This window comes from Anolis sagrei, chromosome 4 (genome assembly GCF_037176765.1).
Source record: "Anolis sagrei isolate rAnoSag1 chromosome 4, rAnoSag1.mat, whole genome shotgun sequence".
Classification (NCBI taxonomy): Eukaryota; Metazoa; Chordata; class Lepidosauria; order Squamata; family Dactyloidae; genus Anolis; species Anolis sagrei.
Genome location: NC_090024.1, coordinates 141,409,692 through 141,437,058, shown reverse-complemented (window position 1 = coordinate 141,437,058; position 27,367 = coordinate 141,409,692). Strand labels below are relative to the sequence as shown.

General features: G+C 36.6%; 1 protein-coding gene across 2 annotated transcripts in view; it reads right to left on the bottom strand.

Moving 5' to 3' along the window:
* The window catches only part of VAV3 (vav guanine nucleotide exchange factor 3), a 193,810-nt gene that overhangs the window by 112,967 nt on the left and 53,476 nt on the right, over positions 1 to 27,367 (bottom strand). For both annotated transcript variants that reach the window (XM_060774052.2, XM_060774053.2), the window contains exons 3-6: positions 5,952 to 6,010; positions 4,087 to 4,152; positions 2,939 to 3,047; positions 1,774 to 1,866 (exon numbers count right to left, since the gene is read on the bottom strand). In XM_060774052.2, coding sequence (XP_060630035.2) covers positions 1,774 to 1,866; positions 2,939 to 3,047; positions 4,087 to 4,152; positions 5,952 to 6,010 — 327 coding nt within the window. The remainder of the gene's footprint in view (positions 1 to 1,773; positions 1,867 to 2,938; positions 3,048 to 4,086; positions 4,153 to 5,951; positions 6,011 to 27,367) is intronic.

Below are 27,367 nucleotides of genomic sequence, written 5' to 3'. Positions count from 1 at the left end.
TTTGTTTACAGTAGATTCCGCCCTTCTCACCCTGCAGGGGACTCAGGGCGGATTACAATGTACACATATATGGCAAACATTCAATGCCAAAGGCACACAACACATATAGACAGACAGTCAGAGGCTATTTAACTTTTCTGGCCACCAGGGGAGCTGTCGCTTCTATCATCCATCTGCGGCACTGATGAAGTACTTCCAATTATATGATTTGTATATTTTTCTACCCATGTCAAAATATCTCTATGAAACATTCATTTTCTGTTTATTTAGGAATAACAAGAACTAACAGTCATCCATCTGTGCTTTCCATCGTAAATCCCAGATACGTCACTACCTTTGAGGCTTTGCATAAGAAGCCACAAGTGATATAAATCAGTATTTTTTAGAAAACAGGCAACAGTGTGTCAGAATTCAAGATACAACTGAATACTTATACCTTTTGGCGTAATTTTTAATTATGAATTTTAAATTCACATGCTATATCTATTGTACATATTAAAATTAAACACATAACATTAAAATTTAAATACACATTTTAATATGTGTATTTTATAGGAATATGTTTTGTTTTATGCTTTTATTGAATGTATTTTATTATGATGATGTATTTTAACTGTGTGGCACCTCGCCTCAAGCCGTAAGGCGAGGCAGGTAATAAATAAAAATATATTATTGTTGTGGTAGTTGTTACTGCTGATCTGCAATAGAGGTTAACTGGAAAGAAGCAAAGACTGAATCTTAGAGAGAGAGAGAATGGAATGCCTCTGAACCAGTGACTTCAATAATTTATCCCATAACTGGAGTTCAGAAATTGCAATCTGAGAGATCTATATACAGTAGAGTCTTGCTTATCCAACCTTCACTCATCCAACATTCTGTATTATCCAACGCAGTCTGCCTCCCATCTGGATTCACAGCTTTTTCAATATATTGCAATGTTTTGGTGCTAAATTCATAAATACAGTAATTACTGCAAAACTTTACCATGTATTGAACTGCTTTCTCTGTCAATTTGTTGTAAAACATGACGTTTTGGTGCTTAATTTGTAAAATTATAACGTAATTTGACGTTTAATGGGCTTTTGCTTAATCCCTCCTTTTTATCCAACATTTTGGCTTATCCAACGTTCTGCCTGACAATTTATCATGGATAAGTGAAACTCTACTGTATTATATTTATAAGCAGGAACAATGATTGTTACCAAAAAGGTGAGTAGTTGAATATTTGCCCTGTTGATAATATTGCTATATTTATTATGATTTAAAAAAAAAGAATTGTAGCAAATGCTCTTAAAATCACAAGTACAGATTGAGTATCCCTTATCTGGAATTCTGGAATCTAAAATACTCAAAAAATCAAAATTAGGCACATGAAAAGCTGAGCAAGTTACATCTTCACTTTCTGATTAATTCAATAGATATAACATTTGCTAGATACACAAAATCATTAAAAATTGTGTATAAAATTATCTTCAGGTTATGTCAGTAAGGAATATATGAAACATAAATTAATGTCATACTTAGAGTTAGATCCCATCTCCAAAATTTCTCATTATGTACATAAAAATTCCAAAATATTCCACAAAATATGGAACACTCCTGGTCCAAAGTGTTTTGGATAAGGGATGCTCATCCTATATCTTGGCATTTCATGATACAAACACCTCCATACCTAAGACTAGGCTACACATTCTAATCCATCCCATTTTTGAAACCTCACCCCTGCCCTCAACCCCCATGGTTATTGTTCATCATTTTATCAAGCCACTTTACCTTTTCAATAGATTCTAAAGTTTCAGTATACTTCTCTTCAGTCTGTTTTATTTCAGAAAGGCAGCAGCTTCTTATATCATTTTCAGGACATTTCTGCAAATTCAACAAATTGTCATTTGTAGCTGATTCTTACTGTTATTACTTTAGAGCCACCCAAATGTTACGTTATCAGTCTTATTAATTGGACAGGAGGAGAAAGGAAAGTTAGGAAAGAGGGCAACCTATTTACATTTCATACAAGACCTTCTGCCACTAGATTGGTGTAGCTGGCACTATAAGAAATACATGTTTTGGTGAGGAAGGGTTCTCAGAGTCTACACAAATCTGACAGTACACCAATTCAAATAAGAAGAAGAAACATGGACATCTTGTTCAGCATCTAGTCTTCAGATATCAAGAGGCTCAGGAGATGGATATGAATGAAAGGGTCTTCTCTGTTGTGGCACTCCAGATTTACTTTATTAGAAAGGTCCAACATATGTCTACATTGTAGTAATTCTTGTATCAGACAAAAACTCCTTTAGTATTTTCCTATGCATTTAAAACAGGTTTTCAAGGCAACTCTCTATAACATTAAATTAGGAAAGGCTAAAACACCCTAAATAATTTTAAAAGAAAAGAGGGTATTCATTAAATATGATAAATAAATAACATAAAATAAAGTAATTGATTTTAACCTAGGCCATTGATTTTGTTGATGTTATGCTATATCAGATTTGTATGGGATGTTATTACATTTTCACTTGTTGTTAATATGATCTTAAACTGCTCTAAGAACATTGAATTGATGTTTATTAAATAAATGAATAAACTCCAACATCTGTGCACTGAGACATTTTTGAGAAAAGAAAAACTACCTAAAGGAATTGATTTTACAGTCCCAAAAGAAAGGGGGAAAATCATAAACTAACACTAGTGTGATTATTATTGATCTATTTTTAATTTTTCCCCACTTTTTAATACAATAGGGCACTGAAAACTATTAAAGGAATCACCCACCCCAAGTTAAGCACCTCTGAGCCCCATTGCCTTCAGTGGGATAACACACCAACTGAAATCAAGAGAACTTAATAACTGTGCTTAATTTTGCTTGGATAGTGGCTTAAGTGTCTTTAGTACCACTATTTTTTAGGATTCTGTCCCAACGTCAATAACTGAATCATACAGGCTGATGGGCAGCTTCTGCTTTCATTAGGTCTTCATAAACTTCTCCGCCTTCATCTTCCCCATAAACACAATCATAAAGATCTTCATCTTCATCTACACCGGTTTCACTGTAAAACAAGAGCAAACCACAACATTAAGTATAGGAGTTAGAAGCCATTTTGATAGTTACAAATACAAATGTAAATACAATACCTTCCCTCTTTGAAAGTATGTCCAGGAAGGGGAGATTACAAGCTTCTAGATCAGTGGTTTTCAACCTGGGGTCCCCAGATTTTTTTTGGCCTACAACTCCCAGAAATCCTAACAGCTGAAAAACTGTCTGGGATTTCTGGGAGTTGTAGGCCAAAAACATCTGGGGACTCCAGGTTGAGAACCACTGTTCTAGATCAACTACCATCTAGTAAGTTGTGCAAACATTGTAACTGTGGTGAAAACAAATCATAGCGTACATAATTAAGAGCATTAAAGAAATCATGCACCGGTAATGGTAATGTCTTGGGAAAAAATGTAAAGTGTACATCTCAAAACATTTAAATTTTAGGTTCTATAACAATAAAACCTGGAATTACTTGTGTGATTGAAGGAGAAACAATACAGGTCAATGTCATTTCTTTGAACAAAACAAAATTAGAAAGAAATCCAATTTCCATTACGGAAAAGGGTGAGGGGGCTACAAAGTTCCTACACATGTGTTGATATCTAAATTTAGAAACTCCTGTCAGGTCAAATTCTAAGTATATTGAAAACTAGGCTACAACAACCTCAGGGGAACTCAGTGAAATAAACTGCATCCTTCCTTCAGTTACCATGTCTTTAAAAACATGTTGTTCATAGCTTTCCTACATCTTGGGTCTTCAAATTAGTTTCAAAACATAACTTCAGTCACTTAACTTTTTGCAAGACAAACTGAGAAATTTCACTTTGTTCAGAGAAATCAAAAGCTCTGGATTTTATGTGAACTTTAAACCATCTTGAACATATGATAGAATCTTTCTTTATTATGGATTTCACAGCCTATACAATACAGAACAACATATCCATCAGATTTATATGGTTGCAAAATAGAAGTCCTAATAGAGCAGAATATTCTATCATCTTATTTATACAGTGGACAGAGCTTATATACTATACAAATTTACAACCTACTCTAGTAAATCTGGGAGACCTTTGTATATGTCTTCATCATTCACACTTTCTTCTGTAGGAAATGGCCTATAGACAGAAAAGAGAAAAATAAATATTGGTCACAAATAGCATGAACCTGCAAGTTTATTTTTTCCAAGATTTGCTAGAAACATACACAGAGAGGAAATAATAATAATAATAATAATAATAATAATAATAATGTTATTTCTTACCCGCCTCTTCTCATGGCTCGAGGCAGGTTACAAAACAATTGAAATACATAAGCACAGCAAAAACACTACAAACACACACAATAAATGTAATTCCATAAAAGTTACACACCAAAATGTATTTCTACAAAATACATATTAAAACATACAAAACAGAGATCAAACAAAGGACACTTAAAACTCATGTTTAAAGACTGTCTGCCAGAAGAGATAGGTCTTTACATGGTTTTAAAATTCTGACAGCTGTCGGAGTTCTTCTGGCAGGTTGTTCCACAGTCATGGGGTGGCTGATGAAAGGGTCCTCTGGGTGGTAGTTGCCAGTCAGGTTCTGGCTGGTTGGAGCAGACACCCCCCAGAAGACCAAAGTGTGTGTGTATTTATACTGTGGGACTGCATGTCTAGTCAGCAGGTGTTCAACGGAATATTTAGATCTCTATACATCCAAAATCGCCGATGTACATTAAATGGAGTCAAAATATTAACACAGTAATAGTTGCAGCCTAAAAACACAGTGTTGTATCATGCACACAGAAAACCTCCCAGGAATCTGAATCGGCTCTTAGGACCTTATCATAAAGGCAATTGAATTTGCCCTAAATACATGGGCTCCCAGTAAGGGGCAAGGGGAAGCCGCTGCTCCATGCCCTGCATTGCCCACTTTACCTTGCCCCTCATACCATGGATTGCCTGTATAGAACAATTCTCAGGATTCGTCATCTTTTGGTTTGAAGCAAAGTTCCAATCCTGCTTAAGTGTAGGACATAACTAGACATAATTGCTGTTAATATGGCTAACACTGCAATACTTGATCAACATTAAGTAGGAGTGAGCAGCAATTACTCCAGATAGTATGAAGTCCACTTGCATCTTCTTAACCTCAGGTTTAGTTGCTAAAACACCAAACCTGAGACTGATTAAAGAACAAATGCTCACAATTTTTCAAAACATGTGTCTGAATTAGGCACATCGGCCTAGTTCAGACAAGTACAAGTGAGCTTGAAAAATGAAACCCATTTTTTTCTCTTTTCTCACTTTCATATGATAAGCCAAGTCTTCAAATAACTATGGTTTCCCATTAGACAGAACTTGGAAATTATGGTTACCAGATTCAAGATCTTAAATTGCTTTCAAACAGAGGTTTTAGAATATGGAAACAGAAGAAGAAAAGCAGCTACATTCATAGATCAAGACATGATCATCTAATGCAATCACAGTCTTCACTGAACCATTTCAGGAAGACCTTGACACTCGGTTTTATGATGCTCAAACTACAGCAGACAAGTCCCATAAGGTAATGTCACTTGTGTCATTCATGCATAAGAATTAGGCTATCCCAATTCCTAGATGATGATGATGATGATGATGATTACTTCATTTTGTGTCAGTGTGCATACAATTCCTTGTATTTTGGTGACTGACTCCACAATATATGTGTGAGTGTGTGTGTGTGTGTATTTTGCAACTAAACAAGAGAAGATATTTAATACAGAATACATTGCTCCTTAGCTCTGTCATCCTTTTGTTTTTTTACAACAAAGCTGCAGACATTAGAAAAAATCTACCTGTAATTCACCTGCACAGCTGATATTTTTACAAAATCTACTGGTAATCTAGCTAAAATGAAAGCCAAAAACACAATCTGCAAGACATGTGTACCTTATTCCAGTGGCTAATGCAACAGACGTGCGAGAAAGCTTGGATAATGTTTCTATAACCTGCAGGGAGATAGTAAAATATTTAATTGTAAAAACTTAAGCAAACAAAATTGCAATTACATCTTAACACTTCTGCTACATGTTAATTTTTTGTGCAATGCATTTTTAAACTCCCAATTCTACTATTTTGAAATGAAACCGAAGGGGTGCAGTTTGCCCATCCCTGAGCTAGACAGTAACACCTGTACAAGCACCTTGCCTTCATCCCCTCTCACTTTGCTGCCTTCTCATGCCGCCTCTTCTGAATATGTTTGGTTTAGACATTTTGCATTATTGCAAAATAAGAATGGGTGAGAAAAAATGGATTTACAGTTTTTAATATAATAACAGTGTGTAACATTATTCAAAGAACATGCTAACAAAATGGATGAGAAAGTAACTGAGGAAACAATATAGTTTGCCCACTTTTGGTCAGATAAAATGACATGATACCAGGCCTGTTATAAGGAGAACACCCTGGGCAGACTCTCTAAAAAAGAAAGGGGAAAAGAAACAATTTCTAGTTGACTTCATCACCAAAAGAGGGAGCTAAAGGACAAACCATAACTTTAGTAACACGCTGCTTCTTAATACACATTTTCCAATAATTTAAAACAGTAAGTCTCCCCTTATGGTTTATGTTTTTAAAGATATGTATAGAAAGATAAATTTGCAAGTAACTACTGGGAAGAGATGAGAGACAAAAATACAGTTTTGAGGAGGAAGAAAAATAATAGAATAATGTATTGACAGTTCACAGTTTTAATCGGCTTGCTATGTGGCATTAGTCTGTATTCATTTAAAATATTAATCTACTGTGATGTTCTGCTATGAGATTAATTCTGCCAGTGGAAGAAGTCACAGCACATTCCAATTAATCACAGTGATCTAAATCTCTTGTCAATCTCAACTAGATCCATTGAATCAACTGGATTTATCTATATCTTAATTCTCTTTACAACCACTGAGTCTATCAGTCTACTCAGTTTCATCCCATACTAACCTTCATTTGTTAGGGTAAAAAAGATAGAGTGCTATGCAGACTGGACAAGCAAATAACTGACAAGTATTCATATAATTAAAACATTTTAATTAGTTTAGTTATCAACTTCAAACAAATCTTATTTAACATTTTATTTTTTGCAGCTCATTTTAATACACCCCGCAAAGCATGCTGGAATATAATACAAAACTAAAGAAACTTTAAGATTTTGCATTGGGACATATGTATATGGGCATAGCATGTAGCAATGTCCATATAAATATTCTCTTAATGTAAATTCCTCAACCTACTTTGTAAGCAGCACAACCTTCCAACCAACACAACCACATTCATGTTGTTGGAAAGCAAGGGTAAACAGCAAAGACGGTCAGCTATTTTTTGTACATGCAGATAAATACCTATAGGGACCTCAGGACATCTCTGCAGGTGATGGCCTTGCAGAATGTAAAGTTAAAGGAATGTAGCTAAATGCATCCTCACTGATATCCCTGCTCTCAAAAAAAAAAAAAACATAAACCGCCATGCTTGGGGAGAACTGTGCTACTCACAACATGGGTTTGGTGAGATACGGGTTATTGTGTGGTTACAAAAAAAAATCTGATCTTTACAACAACCAAAATAATGAATTGTGATAATAATTTTTAAAAAGATTTCTTGCTTGCCTCTCCTCACAGCTTAAGGCAAGTTACAACATTGTAAAACACACATTCAACTAAAACATTCTTTAAAATAAACATATTAAAACATGTACATTTCCAACAAAATTCTAACTTAGACAACACAATTTGTTTACAGGATGCCTAACTACATTTACATCAGGAGAACAAATACTTTCCAAAAGAAAAACAGGTTTTATCTATAAAAATGTAAAATTCATTTGTTCTATCTTTGTGTGTGTGTGTGTGTGTGTGTTAACAGTTTTCTTTTCCTGGTGGGCAAAAGCAGTAAGTCTTTGGGTGTTTCTCCATTATTTTTCATATTTCAGAACTTTCTGTAGAAAAAAAATCCATCCCACAAAAAAGGAATAATTAAAAACTCATTATTGCATGCGCAAAAAGACTATTTGTGTAATGTGAGCTTTTCAGTTTAAGTGAGAAAAAATGTGTTTTGTCCAAGAAAATCTATTTCTTGAATGCAAAAATTACGTTTTGGGTATAAAAATCATTTTTGCACATACAATTCATTATTGTGCTAATTTTCTTTCCAAATAAACCACTGAGATGCAAACAATCTTGCATAAGTTGACCATTGTGTCAATAAAATGGGTTGATCTGTTGAGGCAATTTTTCTCAATTAAAAACAAATAAATGTATAAGTACAGTTGACCCTCAACATTTGCTGGGGTTAGGTGGGCAGGACCCAAGAAAAGGAAGAAATCAGTGAACCACTAGGTCAGTGGTTCTCAACCTGGGGTCCCCAGATGTTTTTGGCCTACAACTCCCAGAAATCCCTGCCAGTTTACCAGCTGTTAGGATTTCTGGGAGTTGAAGGCAAAAAAACATCTGGGGACCCCAGGTTGAGAACCACTGCACTAGGTCCTCCAGTGCAACTCTATAATCCATTTCCAATGGCAATTCTTATTGAGACTACTAATTAAATCAACAAATAATCAAACCCACAAAAAACAAACCCACAAATGTGGAGGGCAGACTGCATTCTCTGCATCCGTACTACAGAGAGTATAATGACCTGAAAAGCAAAGATTTATAAAAAGGCCAATTTGGTGAATTCAATAGATTTCTCTAGCCTATAACACCCAGACATCCCTAGCCAACATGGCCAAAGCTTGTGGATAGATCCATCTTAATCAAGTTCCCACTGAGATCTACTTGGTGTTAGTGGCATGAATCTCAACATTTGGGAAGGTACACAGGGAAGACAGTACTTTATTAGCTACCCAACTTCCAAAATACAGAGTGTTTTAAAATAAGCACCTCTCATTTATTCTGGAAATTAATTGGCATCAAATACAGCTTTTATAGCAGTGATGTAATGCTCTCCATGGTATTGACCCCCACAGGAATACAATCTGTTCTATACAAGAATAGCTACTATTTTTGGAGTCTAGTTTGGAAAAAAAAAACCAAGAAAGTAGCCATGTGATCCATGAATCAATGCAAAATTTGAGGTTAATTAATGTTTTCAATAGATTGCTGAAATGTCACTAATGTCCCATGGGAGGGAATTCCAGCTTCTTCACAAATCTCTAATTTTGAACCATTATGTATATCATAGAACCCAAACACTCACAATGTTTGGGACATTTCAGTAATCCACAAATGAATTAACCCTCAATTTCATTTCTGGACTCTTTTCAGAGTTAGTTGCATGTACAGCATATTTTGGTAGTGAAGCTGAGTTTGCCCAATATGGTAAACTTGTTTCCTTGTTTTCTAGGAAGACATGATGCCAGCTGGTAAAAGGCACTCCTGGGAAGCATCCACACAGGAGCATTTTACTGAGCAGAACTGTGCTATTTCATGAACAGATGGAAGAGAAGTAATAAATGAGATTCTACACAACCAAAGAAATTGTGCTCTTTTTTCCACCTTAAAGAAACTAGTCTGATATTGTAAGCTAAGCGAAGTCAACCCTGACTAGTACTTGGATGGGAAACTGCTAACAAATATTAGTTTCTATAGGCTATGGATCCTATCACGCAAAGCTGACATAATAGAATTTTCAGCAGAACAGCTTCTTTGGCTGGTACTTATCACATAATGTCATCCCTCGTGCTGCTGCTTTGCATCCCTTTTGTAAGTGTAGCATACTTTTTCAGTGACAAGTAAAATCTGCCAATGACTCTTGATATTGCTGCCTTGCCATTAGTGATTTCTGTGAAATAGGTCCCTTCAGTCCTAACAAGCCAACTATCACAAGGGATCAGATGGTGTAATTATCTTCCTTTCATCCTCTCCCCACTCCCCATACACAAGCAGGCTATTTTCCTTTTCTCCCATCTCTCTATTTTGTTTCTTTGCATAAAAAAAATCATATTGGCATAATAATAACATTTTAAAATAATAAAAACTAAAAGAATCCTAAGAGGACACAGGGAAGGAAGGAGAAAATTGGGAGACTGCGTGGAAGACAGATTATGGGATTATTCATTTTCAAAGCAGAGTAATTTCACTCATGCAGAAAAGTGCAAGAATGAATTTTCTGAAACCTTTCCTTCACTAACAGTGAGACAGCAGACTGGTGTGTTAAAGACCTATATTTCAGAGGAAAGATGTGGCAAATATTCCTTGTCTATGAAAATCCTGTGCAATGCATGGGGTGTCAGAAGCCAATACGCAACTTGAAAGCAACACACAGGGCACATTTTTATATGCCAGAGGATGCCAGCCACACCAGTAAATCAAGGCCAATTCTGTATGAGCAATCTTATGAAGTCATGAGAACTCCACTGGCACCTGCATTTTCACAACCACTTTGGCATTCATGCTCAACTTTTCTAAAATCAAGAAGCAGACTTTTTTTGGAGTCTCCACAAACTAATGAAGCTATGGACAGATCCAAAAGTGGGTGATGACAACTTTTGTCTTTCTTTATGATCCCTTTATCACTGATTCTCATTCTCCCTCTCTCTCTTCTCCTATGTCACCTACTAACCCATTAATTCCTTCTCACCCTTGCTGACCCTCCCTTGCACATCTATACTCATGATGTTACAGAACCTTTACAAAATAATACTTATTATTATTATTATTATTATTATTATCATTATTCCTACCTTATCTTTCTCCCCACTCAAAATGACTCACAATTACATGACACAACCCAATTAATTTTTAAAAGGCAAATACAAAAATTAAAAAACAATTAAAAAAACAAATATTGTGTCATGGATATGAGTTAAAATACAATGAAAATACTTGTACAATTAAAATTACATTGAAAATTAAATATCCTCCCCAACCCCCTCCACAACCTCTTCAGCAGTGTACTTCACATCCTCCCCCAAATGCCTGCTGGCACAGAAATGTCTTAAATTACTTGTAAAAGGTACAAAGTCTTGTACCGTATATTCAATTTTTGTCTCTGCTTTATGGATATATTTGATATTCTAGCATGATATTTACATGAGGATATTACAACGTAGCACTTATTTGAACCAATATATGCTGGTTATTGCAGATGCTCTTTTCATATATTCCCAATTCTGTCTTTAGAGACTGCGAAAGTCCCCCACCCATCTTTTGCTAGCTCTCTAAAGTCTTCATTGTTGTCTTCTGCCACCAAATATAGCTCCCTCCTCCCACAGTTTACATAAGATTTCCCTCTCAATCAAGAAAATTCAAGAAATCACAACCCAGAGAGAACTGCAGTACTGCTTGTTCCACTACTAGCAAACATTCAATGTATTAGAAATATTCATTGTTCATAGGATTTCCAGATCCCAGGGCCTGGATCCTCTTCTCCAATCTCCAGGGCAAGAGGGAGGAATCTCAGGACAAGAATACTGCCATGTAAGCTCTGTAATGATAAGGTACTTAGGGTGGTCAGACTGAAAGTCATAAATGTGAGCCCATAGGAATGACCTCTAGGGGTGGTGATATTTAGACATGGTGTTTTGTGGTCACATAAAGTATTTGGTGCTAATGCAGTGTACACTTAATGCATTATTCTCTCACCTTCACATATACATACAACAAAGAAACTGAATACAAACCTTCATTTTTTAATGAAGGTTTGGAAACAATTGATCAATCTCTTGGCTACTAAATAGGCCCAACAGAAAACCCACATAAAATTTTGCAGGGTTAAAGATATGAAGATGGAGTGATTAGTCATTGGGATTTTTGCTCCAGAGGAGTAATACAGAAGATGCCAAAATTAGTCAAGAAAAAAAATCTGCACATCCTGGGAGGCAAGCCGCGTCATCCATTAAGGTCTATTTATACATCACAGTATCTTTATCTGATGTTATAAAAAAAACTCAGGCAAGTTTGGATATGACATTTTTAAAAGGCAAGGTACAGAAAGTTGGCTCTGGAGAGATCTCTGGCATTTTGGTGCATATCTGACTCATGCATTTGAGGAACCTCCAGGAAGAAGGAAGGCAGCTGCACCGAGCAGCAACAGTTTTACCTGACGTCACAGTTTCATTCTCTCATGAACTGTTTCACCCTCTGATTTCTCTCTAAAACATTTGTGACAATTTCAGCCTTTTTGAAAGAGGAACCGCAAAGCAGTTTGATAATATTTGGAAAATGCTTAACTGCATTTTTAAAAATTCCCAGAAAATATTTTAGACTTATAAATGTCTATATCTACAACTCATAGAACCTATTTTTATTTTTAAATATACACTTTTAAACTTCATAGGATTCTTTTATGCTCGACTTTCATTTATATCACCTTCTCAACAATAAGATGAATGCTGCCTACATTTGCTGTGATCAGTTGTTATTGTGGTTATATGCTGCCTTTTTCCCAACTTGGGATCAAGACAGCTTGCAGCATTGAAAACAAGCATAGCAAAAAAAATATCACAAAATAGAAAAATTAAAAATTAAATTAATTAAAAAAACTTAAACCAGTTAAAATGAAAATAATTTAAAAATAAAAATACAGCACATTATAGAGACCTTATTCCCCTTTTAAAAAAAGAACAACATTGGAGAATTACACCAGAGCTGAGCAATTGCCAAGGGAGATCCCCCTTCAGCAGGTCACAACACTACGTTTTGGCACAAGACATAACTACCCTGTTTACTCAAATCTAATAATTATCTTTTATGGCTAAATTACCATGCCAGAATTTGGGTGAGCTTTAGATTTGTGTTATTAGGTACCACTAAAAGCAGGGGAGGTGTTTTACAATGCCATAAAGAAAAAGAAGATCAGAAAATGCTGGAGTGAGGAAATCCTGCCGGCTCTTCATCATAGAGGATGGGGCAATAGCACCCCCTGTGAACTTGAGCCCAACTGTCCATGGCATTGAAACAACATCTCCTTCTGTGCTGTCTGTCTGTGTACTATCTATACAAATGGCATTGAATGTTTGCCATGTATGTGTACTTGTGATCCGCCTTGAGTCCCCTTCGGGATGAGAAGAGCGGTATATGAATAAACACAACAAGATGAGTCCACAGCAGACACTCTGCTGCCTGTTGAATTGGATCACATGTTGGACACTTCCCAAGTGTCTAGGACTGTGTGATGTATCGGCAAATGATGCGTGCAGATCCCAGTAAAGTGGCCTCCTGCAGCTGGCAGATGGTAATTTTGTCAGCACCGATTGTGTTTAAGTGCAGGCCAAGGTCTTTAGGCACTACACCCAGTGTGCCGATCACCACCGGGATCACCTTTACTGGCTTGTGCCAGAATCTTTGCAGTTCAATCTTTAAATCCTCATATCGTGTCAGCTTTTCCAGTTGTTTTTCTGCAAACCTGCTGTCACCTGGGATTGCGACATCGATGATCCATACTTTGTTTTTTAACACGATTGTGCGGTCAGGAGTATTATGCTCCAAATCTCTGTCTAAATCCGGAAGTCCCAGAGGAGTTTGGCATTTTCATTCTCCATAACTCTTTCCGGCTTGTGATCCCACCAGTTCTTTGGTGCAGGCAGATGGTATTTGTGGCACAAGTTCCAATGAATCATCTGAGCAACGTGTTATGCCTCTGCTCATAATCTGTCTGCACAAACTTCTTGTATTATTATTATTATTATTATTATTATTATTATTATATAGTAATTTTAGTGCTGGGCCAAAGCAAAGGGGAAAGCTGCATCAGGAGCTGTACCTGGAGCTCTTACTTGAGGAAGGTCATAGAATCATAGAGTTGGAAGAGACCTTATGGGCCATGCAGTCCAACCCTCTGCCAAGAAGCAAGAAAATCACAGTCAAAGCTTCATCTCTAATTTAATTATCATTGCTCAATACTATGCAATCCTGGGATTTGTAGTTTAGTGAGGCATCATCATTCTTTGGCCGAAAAGGCTCAAGACCTTGTAAAACTACAGCGCACATGACTTAATAGCATTGAACCAGGGCAGTTCAAGTGGATTCAGTCTATAGCACAGATGCACCTCAAGGTTTTCTTTTCCATTGCTGGAAGCTTTGGTGTTCTAACATTTTTGTTTTTAAAGAAGGTAATTTTAGCAGGCAGCAATTGTCATGACCAAATTATAAAGAGTGCATTATATTTTTAGTGAGATTCAATAGCGAATAAGACTTGAATAAATACAGGGATGTTTCCTCACCCTATCTGGGTGGGGGTGACTTTCTTCTATTTTCAAAAATATGATTCCCCTTTTAACTGTGATCTTTCAAGGTGAAAACTTCCACCACATCCTGTTTTATAAAACACTCATTGCTTGTTTGCCTATAAATCTAAGTCTCCTCAGAAGCATGTTAAAATTCGTTTGAAAAACAATGTCCTCAGGCTCCATTGACTAATTATATAAAGACACAGCAAAAACAAAGAAAAAGAGGAGCAGAGGACAGTTAATGTGAGTCAGATGTGAAAATACTCCCAGGAATATGCTGGGTAAAGGGCACTCAGCACACAGAATACAATTGACTAGGTATATCATTTCAGGATTTGATACAGGTTCTTCAACACTTTATTTACTCCAGCAGGGGATTTAAGACTACACTGATCTGAGATGCAGTGTTGGCAAGATGTTAATGCGAAAGCAGTTTTTCCTGCTCTAGAGCAAAAAAAGTCTTCCGAAGTCCTTCAAGAGTACTTCTGTGATCAAAACCTATTTAGACATCCAGTACAGTTCGTGTTACAGTGACATCTAGTATGTAGGCTATTGAATGCAGATCAAATGCTCTGTCTCTGACAAGCAAACACAATCCATAACCATAACACTAATGATTATTGGGCTTTAATTGAGATTGGCAGTTTCAGTTCAGAGCACGGTGGCAGAATAGTTTGTATAAGCCCATCACGGATGGTAATTAACTGATGCTACTAGCATTGTCCAGGAAAACTCTTGAAATAGTATTTAGTGGAGCATGAACCAAACTGGTAGAGTAATTTAATACAGTTCACATCACAATTGTAGTCCAATGGGGTTTAACATGTAAGAAAGATTATAACCATAAAGTTCAATTTAATGACAGTAAAACTATGGAATATTTCATACTGATGAAGATCAATAATTTATTTTAAAGAGAATTCTGGCTGATGTCACCTTTGGGAATTCAAACTGAAAGAACTACTAACACTAGCATTTTATATTAGAATAAGATCCCCATAACAACGGGGGATATACTCCTGGACCTCCCTTGGAAAGATGAAACCACAGATAATAGGAGATCCTGTATTGTCAAAGGCTTTCATGGCCAGAATCACTGGGTTTTTGTAGGCTTTTTCGGGCTATATGGCCATGTTCTAGAGGCATTCTCTCCTGACGTTTCACCCGCATCTATGGCAAGCAACCTCAGTGGTTTTGAGGTCAGACCTCACAACCTCTGGGGATGCTTGCCATAGATGCAGGTGAAACGTCAGGAGTGAATGCCTCTAGAACATGGCCATATAGCCCGAAATAAACCAACAACAACCCAATAGGAGATCCAATTAAGATGAATGAGTTCTGGCAAAAGTATACCACAGATTCATGCCAGAGGACCCAGAAAATGCCCAGAGATAATACTTCTTTACCTCTTCCTCCAGCGCAATCCAAGAAAATAAGGTTTAATGAAAAGATAAAAGAAGCAGAACCAACTAAATATAAACCAATGTAAAAGCTTACAAAGCCTGGGAAAGAAGTAACCTGTAACCCAGCAACCCAACTATAATGTCAATGTAAAACAAGATTTTTATGTGGCGGGCATTGCAAAGATGGAGTGCCACCATTGTGTCTCTACATAATGTACCTCCCTTGTAAAAGAGCCAAAAAGGGCCTCCTCGAAGATCTTATGACAAAAGGATGTGCCTTTAAGAAATGTTTTACCATCTTCCCCGAAAGCAAAACACCAAACTCCTGGACACTCAGTATGCGAATTAGCAAACATTATAGTGCCATGTAACTATAGAGTGCCACTTTAACAATGCTATCTAACATCGCTGAATACAATTTTTGACTGGGTTTTAAATATCTGTTTATGGAATTATATACATTCAGGGGAGGCTAGAAATACACAATGAATTTTAAAGTTGAAATATGTCATCCTCTACACACGTTTAATTCAAAACAGCAATTTCTTCTTACTGCACAAATCACAAGGATATTACTTTAAAGAGGTGGCACAATTGTCCACCATTTAATAATTTCACCTCTATCCCAAAATATTCCATCAGTTCACAAATTTCTAGCATTCCAGAAAGCGTAACTTTAAAAATTGTTCACCATTTCTATTTGTTGTATTTCGCAGTCCCTTAGTAACTTTGGCAGCCCCTTTTCTGTAGCAGTCCGGACTATATTTCTGAATGTCCAAATGATGTTCTATGTTACTACAATGCTAAACATGGAGGGAGTAAAATAGAAATTTCAGAATTCTTATTTGGACAAGCAAATGCTCCCATTTTGCCCTTCACTATTGGTTGTAGTCTCACACTCTAGTAGCCAGACAATTAGATAAGTAAGACAAAAAAATGAAAGAAAAGCCATCTGATGTAACATTCTTGTCCCTTGAATGTAACAGGGGGTAGAAACCTTGGAAACCTTTGACAAAGAGGGAGAGGTAATAGATCAAAGGCAACACAAGTCACAGAAGGAAAGTCTTTTATTGAATCGAGTTCATGTGTTTTGAGGATGTTTGTTTCTGTCTTTGCTCAACAGTATTTCTATATCATTCCACACTGTTCCTGGTGGTGTCATATCGCATCTAACATCAACTTCTAAGGTACATGATCAGGATAAAGCTACTGTATTTACATCCAGTTTTTAGGCTTCTCACAAGGGTCTGCCTTGTGGAAACAAAATTTTAGACTGGAAATGCAACAGAGTTCCTCCTATGTTAAACAGTATGACCTATGTATCCTTTAGGGATATCTTCCAAAACCCCTCTTGATACTTGAAATTCTGGATAATAGGAAACCATATATTTTTACTGTACTTGAGCTAAAAACATACCACAGAATTGCACAGGATGACCTAGAGAAACCCACAAACGGTTCTGTGTAAAGTTGGATTGAAACCAAGCACACTGAATATGTGATTAAGAGGTTCATAACATGTTCTTCTGCAGTTCATACAAGGAAAGCATTAATACCTCAAAATATGGACTTAAAACCAATGTTGCCTCCTTATTACATACAATCAGCAATCACAAGCAGGTCAGCATACAAGTGACCAGGAAGGCATGTTCTAGAGCAGTGGTTCTTAACCTGTGGGTCCCCAGGTGTTTTGGCCAACAAGTCCCAGAAAACCCAGCCAGTTTACCAGCTGTTAGGATTTCTGGGAGTTGAAGGCCTGGGGCCCCACAAATTGAGAACCACTGTACTAGAGTCTTGGATATCAACAACAACTGACAATAACCCAATTTAGGGATGGGAAAATTTCAACTAGAGGGTGCTATAGAGGTCTGGGTCCCTTGTAACTTTAAGCTTCAACAGGTCATGGAACTGCAAAAGGTCCCACAAAACTGAACGGAGGTACCAATCCACCTTTCAAGCCCAAACTTTGAGCCACAGATGTTCCCTCCAAACATGGTTACAAGAATAGAGTTGTGTCCACCTCTACACATCAGGCTCTCATTGTCTACTGGGAAAGTAATAGTTGTTTTCAGAGAGAATAGATGCAATTGAAAAATTGGGTTTTGAATGTAAGGGAGGACAGCATTTGTTTTTTTCATTCCACTGCTTTACAATAGCTTAGTCTCCTCTATGATCTTTTATGATTAAGACCTCGAATCCCATATCCAGCTTGGTAATCTTAGTCTCCCTTGAAGCACAAATGCATCCTTGAAAGTAAAGAGGATTCCGCTTTCCCAAGAAACTTCAAAATCCCTAATGGTTTTGTTTGGGCCATGACACTATACCAGATTCAAACTTGGGGAAATAAAATTACAAATTGTAACAGGTTCAGTTTGTGTTGTGGTGTAGCACAGCCATACAGCAACAAGGAAAATGTCCACCGTCCATTTTAAAAATAACAATTCAAACTAAGATTGTACAAAGATATACTACAAGGAATAGCTTGAAACAAAGCATGCTATCAAATACCTAACAGAGCTATTTTTGTCCATACTGACAGGAAGAAGATGATTCTTCAAGGTCAAAGAGTAATCTCTCCACTTCTATCTATCTTTGGAAATTTTTAATGTGAATCAGAGACATTGGATCTTCACTGAGACCAGCCAATAGTATAAATACTGGCATGAAAGGGAGGGAAATATATCTGAAGCCAGAGCTAATAATTAGCCTCAGATCCTCAAAAATCTCACAGTCTCCTAACACACATTCTGCCGAAGTATGTGCATGATGTACCAACACAAATCAATATCTGGATATTCAGTTATCTGATTCAAGTCAGAAATTCTGCCAATGAGAGATAAGACAGACTCTAGTTTATTTAAAGTATGGCAGTTTTGAAATTTCCCTAATTCCTTTAATTATTAAATTTAATCATTCCTAGGGACATATTTCAGATTAAGAAGAAGAAGAACTTTATTTTTCTACCCTGCCTCCATCTCCCTGAAGGGACTCAGGGCGGCTTACATGGGGCCCAAGCCCAAGGCAGAATACAATTAAAAACAAAGCAATAACAATTAAGACAAGTGTAAAACAGCATAAAACAACATAACAATAATAGCTAGAAACAACAATAACAGCAGACTAATTTTTTAGGGGGGGAGGAAAACCATAATATAAGTAAACTGATCAAATATATTGCAAAAGGTTTAAAGAGATGGAGTTTTAAAAAAACAATATGTGGGGTAAAATAAATCTTATACTGATAATTCTTTATATTACTTATTAATTACAAGTATTTTCAAAAATTTGACCCATACACCAGTGTCAGATTGACGTTATGGTGATAATCCAGATTTTAAAAGGGACCACATTTATAAATGGCAAATTCACACTCGATCATGGAAATCTACTCATTGACTTCAGGCAAATCACTTTTTTTCAGCCTCAGTGGAAAGCAAAATCAAGCACCCTTTGCACAAGTCTTGCCCCCTCTCCAAAAAACTCATGATAAGTCTTGCCTTGGAGTCACCATGAATTGGAAAAAATAAGTTGAAGACACACAACAGCAACAGTGGTGGAAAAATTGAAACCCATGAAATGTATATAGCTCCTCAAATACCTTCCAGTGCCCATTCAGGCTGTGCCTCTTCTGGAAGTCAAAAATCAAAGCTAGAGGTTCATATCTCATCGCTCCTGGTTTTGATTCCCTTTCTTCCCAGTATTTTCAGAACTTTTGGTTCCTTTTAATAGAATTATAGAGTTGGAAGAGACCACCCGAGCCATCCAGTTTAACCCGCTACCATGTAGGAAAAACAACATGAAAATAACCCCGACGTCCAGCCTGCTTAAAAGCCTCCAAAGGAGAAGCTTCCACCACAATCCGAGGAAGAGTTCTATTGTTGTTCCATGGTCAGGAAGTTCTGCCTAATGTTCAGGTGGAATCTCTTTTCCTATCATTTGAATGCATTGTTCTGAGTTCCAGTCTCCAGTGCATCAGAGAACAAGCTTGCCCCCCTTCCTTATGACAGCCTTTCAGATATTTATGTTTCTTCTCAACCTTCTCTTCTGCAGGTTATACATACCCAGCTCTTCAAACCCCTTTGCGCCAATCTGTCCTTCCCATGCCTTCTTGCCCTGGATTAGACCAGGGCTATTTAACCCCTTTTGTCATGACTCGTCCTCCCTTTGAATCCTGCCACTTTTAACACTTTTTTCAATGGAATTCTCTCTCCACTTTTAACACTCTCTTCATAGTTAAAACCATAAGTTTAGACACCAATGTAATATGAGCACTTATGAAGGTATGTTCAAATTTAGGGCAAAATTATAAGATTACTATACATTGTTCATAGGCATTAGAACTTCCCATAGTTACTAGAAAAGGAACAAAAAAGATAAAAAACTTGCAAATAGCACAATTTCAAAAGCCTAGATTACTATGAAGGAGAAAATGTAGCAAAAGCAAAGTGGTGATGTATTACAATTGTGCTATTCCTTAGGGTTCCATTCATTTAAAAATTACTGTTCCAGGCTTATGCAGAAGGATTTTGTAAAAGAAGTAGAGCATAGAAGACCATCCAGAGGAACATGAATTCCTCCACATCACTGAAAGGATTCAACACAGAAGAATCTGACAGAGCCCATCCCATGTTTTTTTAAACATTTTCCCCATTTCCAGACACATTGGGAGCTTAGAAGACCGTTTCTCCCCATTTCCTGTCCTCTCATTCCCATTTCAGTGGTGACCTACATTTGATTTTTTAAAAAAAACATTGCACGTACACTTCTCTTCTGTAATGACAGAGGCGACCAATATTCCCCCAGGTTATTTCCAAAGTTTGGTGAAAGCTGGATCAGAATGCACAGGATTACTTAGCTAATGTCAATTTCCTCCAGTCCAACATGCACAGCAGGCGCCAGTGGAGTTCTGCTAATGCATTTTTCACAAATTAGAAACTGTTTTTACCTCTCAAGGTATTACATAACCCAGGACGTGGACATCTGAGGACAGCTGCTAACTCCCCCACTGGTTTCCTAAACAATTTGCCTGGTGAATGAATTTAACTTAAATACATACTGTCATCTTGTCCAATTTAAATAAACAAATTGTCCCAAATCACTGCAGTCAAACACAGCATGGTTTTAATCTGTTTTACTTAATCTAACTAAACATGTATTTGGCACTAAAGAGCATCATATGTTAGCTTCACAGTGATGCTATTTATTTAATGGTTTTAGATTTTCAATGTCAAACACAGATTCTCTAAGTGCTTAGAGATTGAACTTCCATAATTACTGGGCCCTTCTAATATCCTTGAAGGTTGTGGCTGATGGGACTTACTGTTCAAACTATCTGTAAGGCATCCCAATGCACGTGAAATTATGTCTTATCCTGCTTGTTCAAGTGATGGATGGAAGATACCATATTGCAGTTAAAGATATCCAAAGAAGCGAAAAACAGGAAACAACTTAGATTTACAACTGGCTGCCATGTCTCGAATCATATTATCACACTGTATGTACCACATTTAAAGCAGGAGATTGATTTTGTTGAAAGCACATGCAAACATAAAAGTCAGTTAATCTTAAAGGTGCTGCTACATTTCCTTTTTTTAAAAAACAAACCAAATTATTGAATTTGAATTTCAACAGGAAACCAATACAGGTGTAAACATAATCCATAAAAAATAACAAAATGGCAAACTGTATGCACTCCATGAACAATGCAGAACATTTTCATCATTATAATCATTTTCATTCATCACTCCTTTCAGGAAACAAAACTTTCAGTATGATCCAGGTATTGACAGCATGGTGATCAGCCAAATGTAAAATGTCATTCTAAAATCAAAGAGGATGCACAGATGGGTTCCTTGATTGTGATCAAGGAGATTCCACCTGAACATTAGTGAGAACTTCCTAACTACAAGAGATATTCAGAGTGTGATGGAGGTGCCTTCTTTGAAGGCTTTTAAATAGAGGCTGGATGGCCATCTGTCATGGTGCTTTGAATGCTTCTTGGCAAGGGGTTGGACTGGATGGCCCACAAGGTCTCTTCCAACTCTATTATTCTATGATTGTCTACTGACAAATCAATCAATGGATACAATTTTTCAACAAACATGCCATGACTTATTTGCTTCTTGGTACTTCTTAATTCTCCTGCCACTTAAATAGTGGCAGAAGACCTGGGCAACACATTATCTTGTTTATTGTTGATACTCATTCAATTATGCCAAAATCTATTTCTATTTAGATAATAAAATAACATATGAATATATCTTCCTGTACCATTATTTCTCTCCAGCATTGTAGAGACAGACTTTTAACTCTTAACATTTTAAAAGGAGTAGGGAATCATTTATGGGTGGTATCAGATAATTTTAAGAACCTAGGTTAACTTTATACACTGAGTCAGTTGTATTATTTCTTTTAGCAGAGCTGATCTACAGGAACTTATCATAAAGGCTTATGGATTTACCCTGCATCAGGGCATGGAGAAGCTGCTGCTCCATGGCCCGCATCACCCACCTTACCTTCTCCGTCATCCCATGGGGGGAAGCAACACCACCCAGCTTCGCCCCATTGAAGGGAAGGGAACATGGGAAGGCTCCCGATGCTGCTTTACCTCTTGATTCAGCATGGAGCTGGGACGAAAGTCCCTTTAAGTCGTGTGAAGGACTCACTGCCGTAAAAGGAGGTGAATCAGCATATAACGGGCAAATTGGTCTATCTGATGAGGTCATAAGATACAATTCATTTATTTTAATGTAAGAAGTTTATGCATTGCCCCGAAATGAGCAAAAACTCTAAAAATGTAGTGCAACTACATCCTAATATCCTTTAAGGGCTAGGACCCTCATAGTGCATCCTGAAAAGAAATATGATAAAACATGGACAAAAGAAGCTGAATTGTAAAAATGTAAACAAAAAGGAGAAAGAGCAGATCTGGGTTCTCTATCAGCGCAAAATAGACTGACCTCCAGCAGAGGTATATGGGGAATATAACAGGTAACAATACGGATACTGGCTATAGACCTTGATGGCATATAAGAAGATGGAAAGAAGTTTGGAGAAAAAAGATACAGATTCCAAAAACACATCTTACAAACACAGCTTAATGGCTCTGGAATCACATAAAGGTTCTGACGTGAAATCACAAAGAACCAATCAATTATTATGGCGGATAAACACAACATCAAGTTAAACCTCCAAAATGGCAACGAAGCACCTTCACCAAGTGAGAGGAAGAGCAAAGCTGTTGAGCCAGACTGAGAAGATGCCATCCATCTTCTGCCCAGCCAAGTGTAGTAATCTTTCATGTAGGTCTGGCTGAGTTGTGATTAGCCTTTTTGTTCTTTTTCTAGTCAAGTTGCCATAGTAAATCTGGCTGCTTTGTATTGTGTTGAGATGGAGTAAATCTTTTTCCTGTGTTTCTCATTCCAGTTCTCTGGGAACTGTAACATCTAGGGCTTCACAGATGCCTATCCTGCTACATTCCTCTTTCCCTCCTTTCATTTTATGCTGAAAGAGACTAACATAGCAGCTTCTTTGAAAACTACTTTAAGGAACACAGTATTACTTTGAGGAGAACTGATGTTTCTTTTCAATATTGTAAGTGCTTGTCTACATGCTGCTGCTCTCTCCATGCTATTTTATTTTATTTGGAAAACAAATATATATTTAAATGCATAGAATTCATATGTTTCTATAATGCCTTTTAAAGATTAAAAACATGTGTCTGTAATGTGCAATTGGCTGGTGACGTCTGCCCCTTTATATACATGTGTTTTTCAAGAAAGAAAAAAAAGTGTGTGTGTGTACCCCAGCAGTTCATAGATACACTTGAAAATAAGCTCAAAGTCCATCCAACACTCTTTGCCATCTGCTTTCTCTGCTGGATCACACAGTCCTGCTGCGTCATGGACAGGATTTCCGTTGCATTGAACAGTTGACAGAATGGTTAAAATGACTGTGCACTTCATGACCCTCCCTTAACAGTTCCATTCTTTCCTTCCTTTTTGCCAGAGTTTGCTTCATCTCTTTTGTCCGAGATGGCATCAGCAACTGTTTACAGAGAAGCACAGTGCAAGGTTTCCCAGTATCAGCCTATTCCCCACTTCCTGGAGTAGTTGCTATGTTCCAAGATTGACATTTTAACACATTTTGTCATACCATAAGTAATCAAAACATCTGTTGAGAGTATGGTATGTCGTACAATGCAATACACTGGCTTTCCTGTCTCTTCTGTGCTTTTCTTGACTCTTTAGCATAAAGGGGAAATACTAAAAGAAATGTGCATTTCACTTTTCCACATTCCAAAATGTTCAAATAAATTAATCTGTGCACAAATATACTATTTTTACATGAATATCTTTCTTATTTTGCTTATTTATAACCTCTCTTCAGCCAAAAGACTCTGATACAAATTAATTTCCTGGAAGCACTATTCATGGTGTTTTGAAACACATATGGGTTTTTGGTGCAGATTTGCTATTTCCTTAACATACAAAACGAAGCAATTTTGATAAACAAAATCCATCAAAATCCAAGAAACATGTTTTTGCATGAAACATGTTTTTACATTTTCATAAAATCAACTGTTCACTTTTGTGGCAAAAGTACATTTTCCAGGTGCCAATACTGTTGCTACAAACATGTAGATCTCTTGTACAAAGTTCCTGTTTTTACAGAACAAATTTACAGAGCAGAAAAACTATGCTTGTTTCAGAAAGGAGGAAAGTTTGTGCAAAAAGTGTGGAGTTCGCGCCAGAAATAGCAATTTGCAAAGCATTTCTGCACAGAATAAGTTCCCAAAACACTTTGAGATACGTAAATACCAAGCTAAAACTCTGCAGAAATATGTGTGAATCCAAAATAGTGTAATATTCACATTCATGATGCAGTGTTTGTTAGGCAGTTCTTTTACTGAGTTCAAAAACCGTGCTATGGCTTATTCTATAGGAGATACCCAAAGCATCCTCCCATCTTATTAAGGCATGAATTCAACATTTGTGCTTAGTTTTTCAGTGACTCACATCCCAGACTTCAACAGAATCCTTGGAAAGATATGCCCTAAGATTTAAATTGCTTCAATGACATAGTCTTATAAAAGAAAAAAAGGAAGGCTGTCATCATGGCATTTTGGAAGAAGCATTCAAGTAATTTGTAGAAGTTCCAAAGTACTTTTATTTGTGAATATTTCTCATTACCTGGATGTCTCATTTTGCAATAAAAGGTTCCTGAAACATGTTCCCTAAAATAACTTCTCTTCTTTTTCATGGTTTTGGAACCTATTTTTATTCATCCCACAATATTTCTGCCCCTGGTAGCCACATCTTCTGTTGAAATAGTGACTATTATTGTCTCTTTTTTATTAACTAAGATATGCTTGCAATTGTGGACATACCTGAATGTGAGAAAGACATGTATTAGCCATTCCACTCTCAGTTAAAACATAAGAAGTTATTAAAGGAACAGAATAAAACAGGGTTTGCAGTCATTAGATACATATAGTACAATTTCAAGACAGAAGAATGAGGAAACAAAGCAGAAAGAAATCTAAAGTGTGAGAGTGAGTTAACAGCACAATAGAAATTATATTTGTTCCTAATGTTCCAAATTGCCACATGCTTCTACTAATGTATCTGCTGACACAAACCAAAGTAAATATTAATCTTGTTGTTGGATACCATCAGGTTGTTTCTGATCTATCACAGGGTTTTCTTGGGAATATTAGAGTGGTTTTTGCTTTTGCCCTCTAAGGCCGAGAGAATGTGACATGGGCAAGATCATTTAATGGGTTTCCTTTATTGAGAAGGAATTCAAACCCAACTTTCTGTAGTCATAGTCCAATACCAAAACCACTACACTATAAGTTTCTTATATTTTTCTCATTGAAAAATGAGAATCTTTGACTCGGCTTTCTGTCCTTGCTTCGATTGTTGTCATAGATTCAAATAGTAGATTTAGAGTAGATTGTTTTTGTGAAAAAGCTACACTCTCAGATTTTGCCATCTGGTTTTTGAAATCAATGAAAGACCCCAAATAAATATTTGAGGTCTAAATATATGACTATTTCATCCTAATATTTTCCCCACTGCAGGAGAAGCAAGTATTACTGTGCAGTTTTTTTGACTGTTTCAGTGTATAGCCAAGCATTTGGGGGGGGGGGGGTTCTTTTGAAGTTTATGTTTTTGTTATAAAAATGGCTAGTTTGGGGACAATACCCACATTTTAAATGAACCATCTGCTGCCAGAAACAAAATAATATTATGTGTAAAAAAACCCAACAAATTTGAATTAACTATCCATGTATGTATTCCTTGAATACCCTGGGTCATTTTGCCTAACAGACAGGCATGGATTGACACTGGGGTAATAAATTAATTATCAGAAAAAAGGCAATAGGACTATTTTGATGTTGCCTACAATAATCAGAAATGTTTGTGAAGCTTCCCATTCCACAGCAGCTTCCAATCCTAACCTGAAGTATATGTCCATGCTGAGGATAGGGAACTTTATCATCTTGGGAGTTGATGAAAATCCTGGACAGAGGTGAATCCATATCCTTATGGACTTATTATACAAGTTTAGTTTATTCAATGCTTAGACCACACAGTATGTCTTTCACATATAGGACAAACAAACAAATACATAAAAACCACATTATTAAATGCAATACAAAATACATTATTAAAATACTATATAAATCAATGGATGGACTTATACACAAAATCCACATTTGCATAGCAAACAGTTTGCAAGGAACAGCATTTTCTGCGCAAAAATAATACACTGCACAGAAATATTGCTTCCTGCACATGAAATCTTGCTTCTATACTAGTGTAAATTTCACACAGTACAAGACCCCAGTTACTAAATTTTCTATGCAAGCAATAGCATTTTGTGCACAGAAAATAATGTTTAAGTGCAGTCGTGTTTTTTCCCAGCAATTTCCTTTACAGAGAATGCTATTTTCTGTGGAAAAAATACCATCTGGAAACGTTTTGCAGAGTAAGTTCCAGACTGTAGGTGGTGTTTGAAAACAATAGTGTTTTCAAAGACGTTTCTTGCTGTGGAAAGAAGTTACAAATTGCTTTCTTTAAACTGATAATTAGCCATGTTCCCTATTCCTGATGTATGCTGCCTCAGAAACAGGAATAGCAAAACAATTCAAGTAATGGAAAAATAAGTGTCCTGTACAGAATTCTAAATAAATCCATTGCCTTGGTAGCCTTTTTTTTCTTTTTTTTTTGCATGAGAGAGTGTACTTTACTTCAAGATCAAGAAGGCAACACAACATATCATAAATCTTGCAAAACAGGAGGTAGTTTTGACTTATGTTTTGTGGATTTTTACATGGGTTTATTTGACAACGTGAACCCATGTCCACAATAGCTGATGAGACAAGTTTTTCACTTTAAGATTATTTTCCTATAAAATTTAATATTTGAAATAGCAATATATATATATAATGTAATTAACTGATGGGATGAAGATGCATATGTTATCTCTATTAAGCAAGGAAGCCATATGTGGGCAGACAATTATACTAAAAAAAAAATCTGTAGACAGACAAGTTCTCCCTTTAGAGCCGTCATTGTACACTTTTTGTGCATACACAGCAACTCTGCTCAACAAAACAAATGGTTCACCCTGAACACTGAAAACTTTTCGTGAAGTAAGAAATTACAAACTGGTAAAACATTTAGCCCTTTGAAATAATAGATGAAGAATTCATTCTTTTTATAATCAGATTCCAGCTCTTG